General features: G+C 37.9%; 1 protein-coding gene across 1 annotated transcript in view; it reads right to left on the minus strand.

The window, feature by feature from the left end:
• OVCH1 (ovochymase 1) overlaps positions 1-12,831 on the minus strand; it is a 74,327-nt gene that overhangs the window by 8,679 nt on the left and 52,817 nt on the right. The window contains exons 26-29 of the mRNA XM_032432701.1: positions 10,926-10,961; positions 9,415-9,639; positions 2,622-2,795; positions 115-382 (exon numbers count right to left, since the gene is read on the minus strand). Coding sequence (XP_032288592.1) covers positions 115-382; positions 2,622-2,795; positions 9,415-9,639; positions 10,926-10,961 — 703 coding nt within the window. The remainder of the gene's footprint in view (positions 1-114; positions 383-2,621; positions 2,796-9,414; positions 9,640-10,925; positions 10,962-12,831) is intronic.

Below are 12,831 nucleotides of genomic sequence, written 5' to 3' on the forward strand. Positions count from 1 at the left end.
TTCATTTGCGAGGTAGGGACTGTATGGGTGGGAGCTTAATGTTTCCTGTGCTGTGGGGAGAGCAGGAGTACACCCAGCTCGGGCACCCCCCCGCCGCCCCGCACGGGCACACACCTAAAGTTACAGTGCGCCGCTGTCAGGACCCACTGCTTTGCGATCAGAGCACCTCCACAGAAATGTTGGCCTTGGTGCTGTAGGCTGACGAGCCAGGGCCATGACTTGGCAGGTGCCGCATGGCCACCCACCATCCGGGGCTCCCCACGCTCAGCGGGCAACACCTGTGTGTTTCTCTCAGACCCTTGCATTAGAAATGGGTCAACAACTGGAATTCCACATGTGTCTTGGGTTGGCTGTTTTCCAGTATTGCTTTCTACGGTTATCTCTGAGAAAAGTAACAACAAAACATTAGAAATACTTATCAAAGTCTATTAAAATCTCAGAATGGAGGGATTTATTTCTTTTGTAGTTTCAAAACTAGGATTCTTAGCCACAGAGGAGATTTCTCTTTTCTTCCATTGCTTTTAAAATGAACAAAAATCAATAAAGTTACCTGAAGCATTAATACATACCTCTTTAGACAAATCAGAACAGAAACTGATTTTTAAAATATTGCACTTAATCATGAAATTACTGGACATTGTTCTTTCTTTGGCATTATTTGTGTGATCCCAGTATAACACATCTAGACATATCAAAAGACTTCATACTACATGTATTCCAAGTACAATTTATATAGAAAGGAAAAACATAAGGAAAATTTCTAGTAATGTATTTACTTCATTCTCAGATTTAGAAAGAACTGCACCAGGGAATTAAAAACAAGAGACTTATTCAAGTATATCCTGAAATATGAAGAAAATTAAATAAGCTTCCTCATAGCTTATAATTTGGGAATTATAAGATATGCTCATTTTTTAAATGTTTTGCTTGAGATTTTTTACACCAGAAATCTATTTAAAACAAAGTTTCTAGCAGGGTGGATTTGTTTATTCAATACTTGTATCAAAATTCATTTCTACTTTCTCTTCAGATATGTATAAAACATGGATTCCCTCCTCCTTTTGGATATATATGTCAAAAAAATATGCGAACTCTTCAAAATTAAGACTATCCTAGATCATAGAAATAAAAAACCCCACAAAGTTATCTATTCAACATGTTTTATACTTTAAGGTTTACTGCCTTACTGCATGTTTTTACTGCATTTTAATCTGTGTATGTGGTAACTCTTAGACCTGTGGGCTGTTCGTACACATGCATAACAGCAATATTTTATTAGTATTCAATTGTTTTTTCAACTTACTTCTAAAAAAAAAAAAACAACAACAAATGCTTAAAAGAGGAAATGAAGCAGCCTAAATATTTTTACCATGCAAATGAAGGGTCAGTTTAGAGATGCAGAGATGGAAAGATAAAAGCAATGGAGACGGGGTGCCTGGGTGGTGCAGTCAGTTAAGCATCTGACTTTTGATTTCACCTCAGGTCATGATCTCAGGGTCCTGGGATCGAGCCTTGTAACAGGCTCCATGCTCAGCGGGAGTCCGCTTGAGGATTCTCTCTCTCCCTCTGTCCCTACCCCTGCTCATGCGCTCTAAAAAATAAATAAATATATCTTTTTTAAAAGAAGAACAATGGAGACAGAAGAAGGGTCAGTAGTTGAGCACTCCTTACCCAATTAAAAAAAAAATCACACCTATATGATGATGTGTTTCATTAGTCTATGGCTCAAATCAAGGACTCTTCTAGAACTCATTCATTCCCCCATCTTACAAAAGACAAAGTGACATCAAAAAGAACTTTGTATTGGATGTTATTAGAATTCTTCCTAGAATTACACTCCAATCAAGAGAATCTCCTAATAACAGATTTATTTGTTTTTTTACTCTTAAACACAACCAATGAAGTTCTGGCTTAAAGTAGATTCGATAAACAGAAAAGTCATAACATGTGTTTCTATTTTATGCAGAGTCATTAGTATGCATTCAGCTAAAATATTCTTTTTTGGGGGGAGTGTCTTTTTGGGGATTTGGGAGTTGTTATTTAATAAAAGAGAGATGGTAACCGAGACATGGAAACACACTGAACTCTACCTTTGTTTCAGCCTCAATGTCCCCACTAGATTTTTTTTTTAAATAGCAGCTGCCTTTTATGTTTATCATTATTTCTTAAGTAAAATAACACACACACACACACACACAACCACATGCATACACCCCGATTAACTATTACCTCAAATGGTCCATCTAAACTACCAAGATGGGGCGCCTGGGTGGCTCAGTCAGTTAAGCATCTTCCTTCAGCTCAGGTCATGATCTCAGAGTCCTGGGATCGAGCCCTGCATCAGGCTCCCTGCTCAGTGGGAGGCTGCTTCTCCCTCTCCCTCTGCCTCTCCCCCCAGCTCATGCTCTCTCTTGCTCCTCTCTCAAATAAATAAAATCTTAAAAAAATAAAAAAAAAAATAACCTACCAAGGTCTTGTGCCTTAAAGAATGGTCTGAAATGAAGTTATCCTGTTTTGAGAATTAAAGCAGGGTAACTACCAGGGACTCTCAAACCAGTGTTCCACAGGTTCTACTTTGACATGTATGGTATCTGCTTTAATAAATATTTTAAAATACTTACCATTGATAGGCAGTTGGGTTCCCATATTACTTTTTTGTGAATGCTTCTGACCTATATCTTCCAAAATAAGTTTAAAACCTCTTTCTCCCACAGACTTATCAGTCTTAAAATTCATGGTCAGGTAAGCACCACTGGATATCAAGACAAATTCTTTCTTGGAACCACATAAATGAGCTGCAATGTGAGGTATACATAGTAATTAAAATATTTCTCCTGTGCAGTAACATAGATAAAAGAGGGCTAGGAGGGGACATTAAATTCCAAACTGTTAATATTAGCAAAGGAATGATTATCGATAATGTAAAATCAAGATTTGTGGAATGGCATCCATGATTTGACTGCAACCATGGAAGGGTACAGATTTTGAATGATTAGAGGGAAAAGAGTGGGCTAGCATTTGCTATGAAATGACATACAACTCTATGGCAATCTGTGATCATAAGGATGAGAAAAGAGGCTTGTTGGTGAAGGCAAATGGGCAGAGAAACAAAAGTAATAGGACAGTGTTCTGAATGTTTGTGCCCCACCCCCACCCCACCCACAATTTCATGGGTTGAAATCCTAATCCCAAATGTGATGGTATTAGGAGGCGGGGCCTCTGGGAAATGGTCACAAGGGTGGAGACTTCATGAATGGAACTAGTGCCCTCAGTTATTTTGTTTTTTTTAAGATTTTATTTATTTATTTATTTGACAGAGAGAGAAAGAGAGCATGCACAAGCAGGGGGAGCAGCAGGGAGAGGGAGAGAAAGAAGCAGACTTCCCACCAAGCAGGGAGCCTGATGCGGGACTTGATCCCAGGACCCTGGGATCATGACCTGAGCTGAAGGCAGACGCCCAGCAACTGAGCCACTCAGGTGCCCCAAGAACTAGTGCCCTGATAAAGGAGACCCAGAGAACTCTCTCACTCCTTTTTTGCCATGTGAGGACAGAGCAAAAAAGACAACTATGAATCAGAAGTGAGCTCTTACCAGACACCAAGTCTTGGACTTCCAAGCCTCCAGAACCGTGAGAAATAAATGCTTGCTGTTTAAGCCGCCTGTGTCTAGTATTTTTGTTATAGTGGCCCAAACTGGCTAAGACACTCAGGCTGCCCAAATGCAGACTAATGACGATCCTTTCCTAATTCAGAAATACAAGTTGTTCAAAGGTGGTCCTGAGGGCGCCTGGGTGGCTCAGTCGTTAAGCATCTGCCTTCAGCTCAGGTCATGATCCCAGGGTCCTGGGATCAAGCCCCACATCGGGCTCCCTGCTCCACGGGGAGCCTGCTTCTCCCTCTCCCACTCCCCCTGCTTGTGTTCCTGCTCTCGCTGTCTCTCTGTCAAATAAATAAAATCTTAAAAAAAAAAAAAAGGTGGTCCTGACAGTGATAGGATATCTGCTGTAATTTACCTGTACATGCTGTAATTTCAGTTCTCTCAAAACAGTGATACATTATTGATTTGTCTTAAAGATAATGTTATCTCAACAATCTGACACAGAAAGATAGGGAATGGGGAAGAGTGAACCTCTACATCCTTCTTATCTTTGAAGAATCTGTCTGGTGAACTGGATATGATGGGGAACTGGGATGCACCATGTCAAGGAAAAGGACTCTGGATAGAGTCAACAAACATGCCAGAAGTTTTAAAATAATGTAAATGGGAATAGGTTACTGCTTAGAAAATTTTTTAAAAAGATTTGGGGGTGAGGGAAGATGGGTAGAAGTCAGAGAAAACAAAGAAAGTAGAGGATTTCCAAGATTGTACGTCAGTGAAAGAGCATAGCTTCATGCTTACAGGCACAGATTCTATCAGGTTCTATAGCCAAACTGCAGGTTTCCACTAGCTCTGCAATTTACTATGTGGCCCTGGGCAATTCGTTTAATCTGTCTCACTCTCTGCCTCAATTTTCTCATCTGTATAATGGAGATAAAAATTATGTTCAAATGGGATTTTATAAATTGGTATTTGTAAATTATTATAAGTGTGTGTTAAATAAAAAAGAAACTTTGGCAAATTACTGGACAGTTTTTGAACACTTGGAAAAAGAATCAATGGTCACAAGAAGCCAGCATGGGATCCTTAACGTGTCACATTCAAGTAACCTAATTAATTTTTGTTGAAAGAGCTAATTAGGTGGTGGCTAGGGGGGAAGGAGATAAACTTAATGAATCATGATTGCAATGAAGCACTTAATAAAGTATCTTATGATATCCTGTGAACAGATATAAAATGTAAGTGGATAATTAAGTGGCTAGGAAGTTTCACAGCTGATTAAATAATCATACAATATTAAGCTGGAGGGAAGGTCTTAATGGTATGAAAATAGTTTTATCCTTGGTTCTGTCAAATACGGTATTTCTATTTAGAACTTAGAAATATAGACAACACATTTACAAAATGTGTAGGTTTAAAATGGGTGCCTGGGAATAGTGCCAATATAGGATCTTAGAGATCATTTAGTTCCATCTTTCATCTGACACTGAGTTTGTTCTAAAATAACCCTGGACATAATGTTGAAGATATTACATGGAACTTATGAGCATTTTCTCTTTTTGAACAGTTCTAGTTGCTAGACTGTTCTTCATGTTGAATCAAAAAGTATCAATGGAACGACTGTCACATGGTTGGTGTAGTGTCTGAATCAGAGTGCATGGGTTTGAAGCCCACTTTCTCTACTTATTAGTTATGTCCCTGGGAACAAGTTGCTCAATCTTTTTGTGACTTGGTTTCTTTATATTTAAAATGAGAGGGACGTCTGGGTGGCTTAGTCGGTTAAGCGTCTGCCTTCGGCTCAGGTCATGATCCCAGGGTCCTGGGACGGAGCCCCGCATCCGTCCGGCTCCCTGCTCAGTGGAGAGTCTGCCTCTCCCTCTTCCTCTGCCTGCCACTCCCCCTGTTTGTGTTCTCTCTGTCAAATAAATAAACTTTTTTAAGAAAATTTAAAAAAATAAGTAAAATGAGGATAAATGTAACCTACCTCTACAGGATAGTTAAGAAAATTAAGAGAGTTATACATTCTTAGGACTGTGCCTGAATAATGGTAAATGTTCAATAACTATTAGATATTATTAGGCAGAACAAATTTCATATTTGGCCTGAGAGTCTCTGAGAATTCCATAAATATTTGAAAGGAAGAATTATGATCCTTCTGTCTTTTCTCTTCTCCAAGGTAAACACTTCCAAGTGCCCAGGCCCTTCAGCATCCTGGTCATTGTGCTCTATGTTTGCGTCAGGGTTCCTTAAAAGGGTTGCTTTACCAAGGTTAGTATTTAATAACCAGTAGGGCAGGAGCTACAGCCAGATTAGACAGTGACTGAAGATCTGCGAGACTGAGCTAGCGCATGCCCACGAAGTGCCAACACTAAATCTGATGCAAGGGAACGGGTTCCTTTTCCTTGTAATTCTTTACAAACAGAGCTCTGAAATGGTGTCATTTGATACCTCTGAAATTTCAATTGCAAACATCCTGCTTTTTAAATCACCACCTCCTATCTCTCCAACTCATTAGTGTTTCTCTACTATAATTGTTTGGTCTCATCATGACCTTCTAGTCCTCAATCCCATAAACTTTCTAAATCCAGCAGCTTCTAAGAAAGTGAGAGATTTTGCCATAAAGGGAGGCAGAGAAATGGAGCAATCGCTACATTTCTTGTTCTATTTTGTTTTAAATGATGGGTAAGACTAGAACATGTTTGAAACTGATGAGAGTGATAGTGGATCTCGATGATGTCCAAGAGAGGATAACTAGAAGAAATCTGATGCAGCTGATAATCCTCAAATTTTTATCTCCAGCCCAAACTTTTCCTCTAGCTCAAGAGTTCAACATGTAGCTACCTACTGCCAACTCAACCTGGATGTATCATAGCATTAAGAATTTAAAGTGGCCCAAACAGATCTCTCCCCACAAATCTATCTCTCCCTCCGGTATTCCCCATCTCTGTAGATGCTAACCTCTCACACCACAGTCATCCTTGATTTGCATATTTAATCCCATATGCAATCTTCCCGGAAACTCTATTAGTTCTCTCTCCAGATCTGTCCACTTCACTTGCACACCATTGGTGCCATCCTCTTATAAGTTAGTATCTATTGTTGAAAACAGTACCAACAGAACATTCTGCAAGGATGGAACATTCTGTATGAGGGCTGCCCACTACAGGAGTCACTCACCACATGCAGCAATTGAGCACTTAAATATGGCCAATACCACCTTTTATTTCATTTTAACTAATTTAAATTTAAATAACAACCTGGACTGGACAGTGCAGGTCTAGAATAACACAAGAGCCTTGTGATTTCACCCTGTCACCCAAAAACTCACTCCTGACACAGCAGCTAGAGCATCTTTCAAATTACTCCCTTGTCAAACACCTTTTACAGGCTCCCAGTGGATTGGAACAAAATTCAAACTCATTACCACAGCCCGAGCTGCACAGGGGCAAAGCCTCCGTCTCACCTCGCTCCAGTCTGTCCTTGCTCAGTCTCCAATCACTCTGACCCCTGACACTACTCCAACTTACCAAGCTTTTTCCACATTCAAGGCCATTTTCTCACCTATTTTTTCATCGAATATTAACAAAGTGTTAGGAAGTGCTCTACCCACGTGCTGGAGATACAGCAACGAATACAAGATCAAGTCCTGCTCTCAGGAAATTTTCATTCCGGTGGAGGGAGACAGATTATAGACAAATACATACTCTGTCAGGTCATGATAAATGCCGAGAAGAAAAGATGGTGGAGACCTGCTTACATCATGTGATACAGGCCTTAGATGCAACATTTGAACAGACAGCTGAATGAACTGAGGAAATGTACCCTTCCTCTGCAACGTACCTCCTTCAGATTACTTTTGACAAGCAGGAATAATTTGATTATTTATCGTTATATAATATTATCATTTTCTTATTTATTGTCTGTCTTTCCAAGAGAAGATGGCAGAGATCATTTCTGACTTGTTCACCATTGTGTCTCCAGTGTGCCCAACGCATTAGGTCATGCTCGGTAATGAATGAATTCAAACTATACATTTAATATAGTGTTTACTGGTTACTGATGTCTTACATTCACGGGGCAAATGAAAGAAGACCATGAATTTATTTTCATTTAAATATTGTAAAAGCGTTGCAATGGAAACTATTTGGGTGTTAGGGACCACTTCATTTACACATACACAAATAATTAAAAACTACTTAAAAACTAATGAATTCCACTTACATGAATAAAAAAATTTATTAAGAAAGGTTAATGTGGTTCCATATTCACTAGCTGGGAGATTAGCAATGGGAATCCATGTTCCATGGTTTAAAAATGCTTATATAAATTGCATGTTTCACTGAAATGAAATTATATATATAAAATCGTATAAACTATCAAACTAATGATAGCTTCCTTCTTATAGAGATTTATATAAGCTGATTATAAAAATATGACTAGTCTTATTTATAATCGTTTGACACTTCTGAATGTTGCTAGATGGAAGAATACTAAAGAGTAAGAAAGAGAAAAGTAGCCCCTGATATTCAGAAACAGGTTTGGCACTCACAGCTAGACCATGTTGTTCTCCTACTGGACATAAACAATCTCACAGAACAGCAACATCAGAAAGGACTCTTTGAACCTATAAGGTGAGACCAAAACAAGGTCATGTGCAACCACCAAAATACCAAACTTCGACCTCTCTTAAAATAAGGGCTTGCCACTTCTTTACCAAATGCAGTCTTACCTTTATTCAAGTCAGGCTTCCCTATGATTGAGATCCCAATCATAAAATTGCTCCACTTCCTAACAGCAACCAATCTAGAGCCAAGTCCACTTCCTTAGATCTTCTCCAAAATTACCTAACCAAAGCCCAAATCCTATAATAGTTCAACCCCCTCTTACTGAGACACCCCATGGTGTGATCCTGGCATCTTTGGCTGAAGGGCACTGGCAAGAGGATTACAGGGTCTGATACTCATATTAATCTTAAGGAGAACTAATAGCTTGCAATGTTCCATCTGTCCCTCTACCCAACACTAATTGCTTGAGATTCCTTGACGGGAACCAAATTCACTGATGGGAAAAAGTTAGGTACCCTTAGAATTTCAAAGCAAATTGCTGAGCTTATTGGTGTTATATATCTTATAATATTACAGGAGAGGTCAAGGTCCTGGAAAAAGATAGTATCAAAACTCTCCTCTTGCTCTTTGGAATAGGTGGATTTTAACGGCGTCCTGAGGAGCAGAACTCGTTGGAGACTGAAGAAGGTGATGCAGTATTAGATTAAAAAATCTTTGGAAAAGTTTTCTTCTATGAGTCAGTCTCAGAAAGGATATTGCCTGACAGTCAAGTGTGATAGACACCATGTGGCCAATAAATCTCTAAAGATTATTCAAACTAATTGGCTTTTTTCTCCTCTTAAATTTACCCTGGGTCTAAAAAGGGTCACTTTTACGGTGAAGATGAAATTTGAGTAAACAAATTTTCAAAAAGTTACCTAAAAATGCAGTTCTGAAATTGAAACCTCTTAAAATATAGGACCTTAGAAAAACAAAATTAGGGTGCCCCCTAATGGCAAAATGAGATAGGAATCAGGCTAAAATCAGGAAGAGCTAGAATTACAGGTGAAGATCCAGTGAGTGTGGGCTCAAACTCATCCCACTGTGCTCAATAAAGCTCTGTGATTCTGATGAAGGATCTCATGAAAAATCACTGATAACAAATTATATGTTTCCCAAGGCAAGTGTAGGTCATATTTTCCACATATATGCATTGTATAAATGCTTATAGAAGTGCCACGTAACGTAGGCCGGTTAAGAAAGATCAGTTTACCAAGTAATCTTGATTGCTGATCTGGTCCATCATAAATACTGAAATAATCCCATTCACAGTTCCAAGATGCTTCTGTTGTAAAGTATTTAATCACTGCCTTCATTTTATTTCCTGACTTGGAATAAAAAGTCCAAGTGCAGTTCAGCATGTTGGGATAAATGTTAGGATAATTGGGAGATGTGATCTCAGTAGAACTAACTGGAATCAAATCCAATACTGGACATCCTTGAAGCAAAAAAGAAAAAAAATATTTAACACAATAATCCAGGAGCTGAGTTACTTTCTGAATCTAGTTTTAATGTGTGCAACTATGCCATTACAACCTAAATGTAGTGTAATTTTATTAATCTGTCATTCTTTCTTCATATCCATAGTTCCTTATGTATACTGACACAGGATTTAAATGACTTTTGTTTTGAAAAACTGACCCCTCCTAAAGAAGACAGACTGAAGTTCTTTCATTTCATTTCACAAACTGAACTGCTAAATCACCCACATCCACATTTCAGTGTAGTTTGTTGCTTATATTTAATTAATATACAATCTTAATGTTCATGATCATGAGAAATAGATTTTATCATCTTCAGTCCACAGATGATAGTGATCTATCACTTTGATCTTCAACAGGTATGTCCTAAGACTTTTAGGACTTCCCCAAATTTGCAAATGCCACAATAATGTTTATTTCCCATACAGTGCAGAAAAAGAGAACTTCGACACCATTACAATGTGAGCAGAGAACAGGGCAAGCAGGTTGAGAAGTAGACCTGGGTCCTCATTAGACTGAATTTCTGAATAAATTATGTGCTCCTCAAGTTCAGCCTCACGGCACATACAATTCAAATTGCAAACATTTATCAGTTAGGGAAATTTGGATAGCTCTCAGATAGTTGAAACATAGACATTAAGATTCACAAGAGCTAAGGGGCTACACCAAAGAAGAGAATTGAAGAATTCAATTTTGGAGTAGACTTGGGCCTACACCAAAAGTCCTAGGTATCATCCAACCTGAAAGCAATGTCATCCAAAAATTGATTTACTTCATCAATAATCTTATCACCTTAGTTTCACTATGCAATGGTCCAGCGAAGAAGAAAACAAAAAATATATATGTAATCCAAAAGACAAAAAGTATACGGAAAGAATGGCAATGAATAGACTTCACGTAAAAAAAAAAAAAATAGACTTCATGTAGCTACAAGGATTCCATTAACAAAACAGATGTGTTTCTCACCCAGTAATTAAGGTGCTACCTCCTCACTCTCTATTCCTTAATGGGCCCAGGTCTCTACTACCCACAAAGTTTGACATTAAGGCAATCAATACAAATACACATTTTACCATAAAGTGACTAGAATCAGACCACAAACACCTGAACATTTTTAACAGAAGTCAGAGTGCACTTCTTACTACACAGTGTTTAGCAGCAAGGGCATTTTCCACTCTATTTTCATAATATCTTATAACCAAAGTCAAGCCAGTTGGATTCCTTACTTCCATTATAGTCTTACCTTTATCATTAACTTTGTTTTTTCCTCTCATGGAATCTAGAATAAGAGAATATTTAGTGTCAATACATCCAACTAAATACTTTCTATTTCTTTATTCTTCTGATTATAAAAGTGATATATGCAACTTATAAAAGAATTTCAAACTACAGAGAGTTCAAAGAAAATAGTCTCCAGTAGTCCCAGCCTGTAAATAACCAATATTCGCATTTTAACATAAACCTGGCCAGGTCTTTTCCTATGCTATGCATACATTTAAAAAAAATTTGTATGCCATTTTACACAATTAAAATCTTTTTCCTCCATTTAATTTATTGTGACCATTTTTCCATACTACTCAATATTTCACATAAATTTTAATGATTCTATATTTTTGATTCACATAGATATAACATAATTCGTGTTGATATATTTTAATTTGTAATCTCAAAAATATGAATGATGGGAGTCAGATCTTTAAAAAACTACACACATGGGCTATAAATTTTGCTGTCATTGTAAAATAGCTGCACTAATGATTTTCTATGTTTATCTGAACACAGAAATTGAGTATGTATAATAACAGTCTCCTGAGTTGACTCCTGTTCATACATTGGCTCTCAGCCAGCAGGATTCCCATAAGCACATGGATCCATTTCTTACCCATTTACTGGATAAGGAGCTACCTCCTCACCTTCTTTTCCCTAATCTGCCCCAGCTGAAATGTAATTGCCTTTATTCAAACAGTTATTGTGCACCAGCTATTTACGAGGCACAGTGGCAGGTTTTGGAGATAACAGCATTAAGTTTGAGATGCCTATCAGATATCCAAGTGGAGGGGGAGGCAACTGCTGATACAGAGCTGGAGGTCAAAAATAAAAAAGAAGTTGGAAGTTATTTGTGTATCGATGGTAGTGAAAGCTAGGGATTGGGTAAGGTCACTAAAGAGTGAGTACAAGTAAAGAAGAAATGAGAGTCAAAGACTGGGTCCAGAGACACCTCTACCTTTAGTGGTAGAGAAAATGAAGAGCCACCAGTCAAGAGGCTCTAAAAGAGATCAGTGAAGTAAGAGGACAGCTAAGGAGAATGGTTTCCTGGAGGCCAAGACAAGTAGATTCTAGAAGGAAGGAGAGCTCTTCTGTGCCAAACGTTGTTAGGGCTGAGAAGGATCTCTTGGATCTGGACTTGGGGGGTGGGGGAAGTCATTGGTAACTTTGGTAAGACCAATGCCTGTGGAATGGTAACAAACACATCCCCTATGGGAATGGATCTAAGAAAAAAATGAGGGCAAAAGAGGAGTAGAAATAAATCTCATGGAGTTCTGTGATAAGAAAACAAAGAAACTAAAGTTTTCCTACAATTCCATTGTCATCCTTTACCAAACTAAGATCCCTCCACTGTATATTTTTACTGTACACTGTATTTTTCCTTCAAAACAATAGTTTTTTTTACTCTATATTTTTTCTATGTGATTATTTGATTATTGACTATCTCTCCCACTAGATTATAAACTCTACTAGGGCAGAGACTGTTACCAGACTAAATTAAATACTTTTGGTAGAAATGCCTCTCCAATTGTATTCCAATTAACATTTTTAATGAGTATAAATTGATTAATCTTAAGGACGAAAGCAATTCTAATAACTGTTCAGAATTAAACCTCAATTGCAAATTAATAGTTCTCAATTTTCATAATGCTATCAGTGTCTTCACCCAAGTCACGGGAATGTTGGGCAAAGCATATTTTTCAATAATCTGGTTGCAACCAATATAAATGAACTGTCCATCAAACAAGTGAAAAAGAATATACTAGTACATTAAGGAAATTAATTTCAAAAGAGAAAATCTACTTGAAACTTTTATGCTAGGGATAAAAGTTTCCTCCTATATTGTTATAATCATCCAAGTACCCAGAAAAACAGACAAAATT

The sequence above is a fragment of the Phoca vitulina genome, unplaced genomic scaffold, assembly GCF_004348235.1.
Source record: "Phoca vitulina isolate PV1807 unplaced genomic scaffold, GSC_HSeal_1.0 scaffold49, whole genome shotgun sequence".
Classification (NCBI taxonomy): domain Eukaryota; kingdom Metazoa; phylum Chordata; class Mammalia; order Carnivora; family Phocidae; genus Phoca; species Phoca vitulina.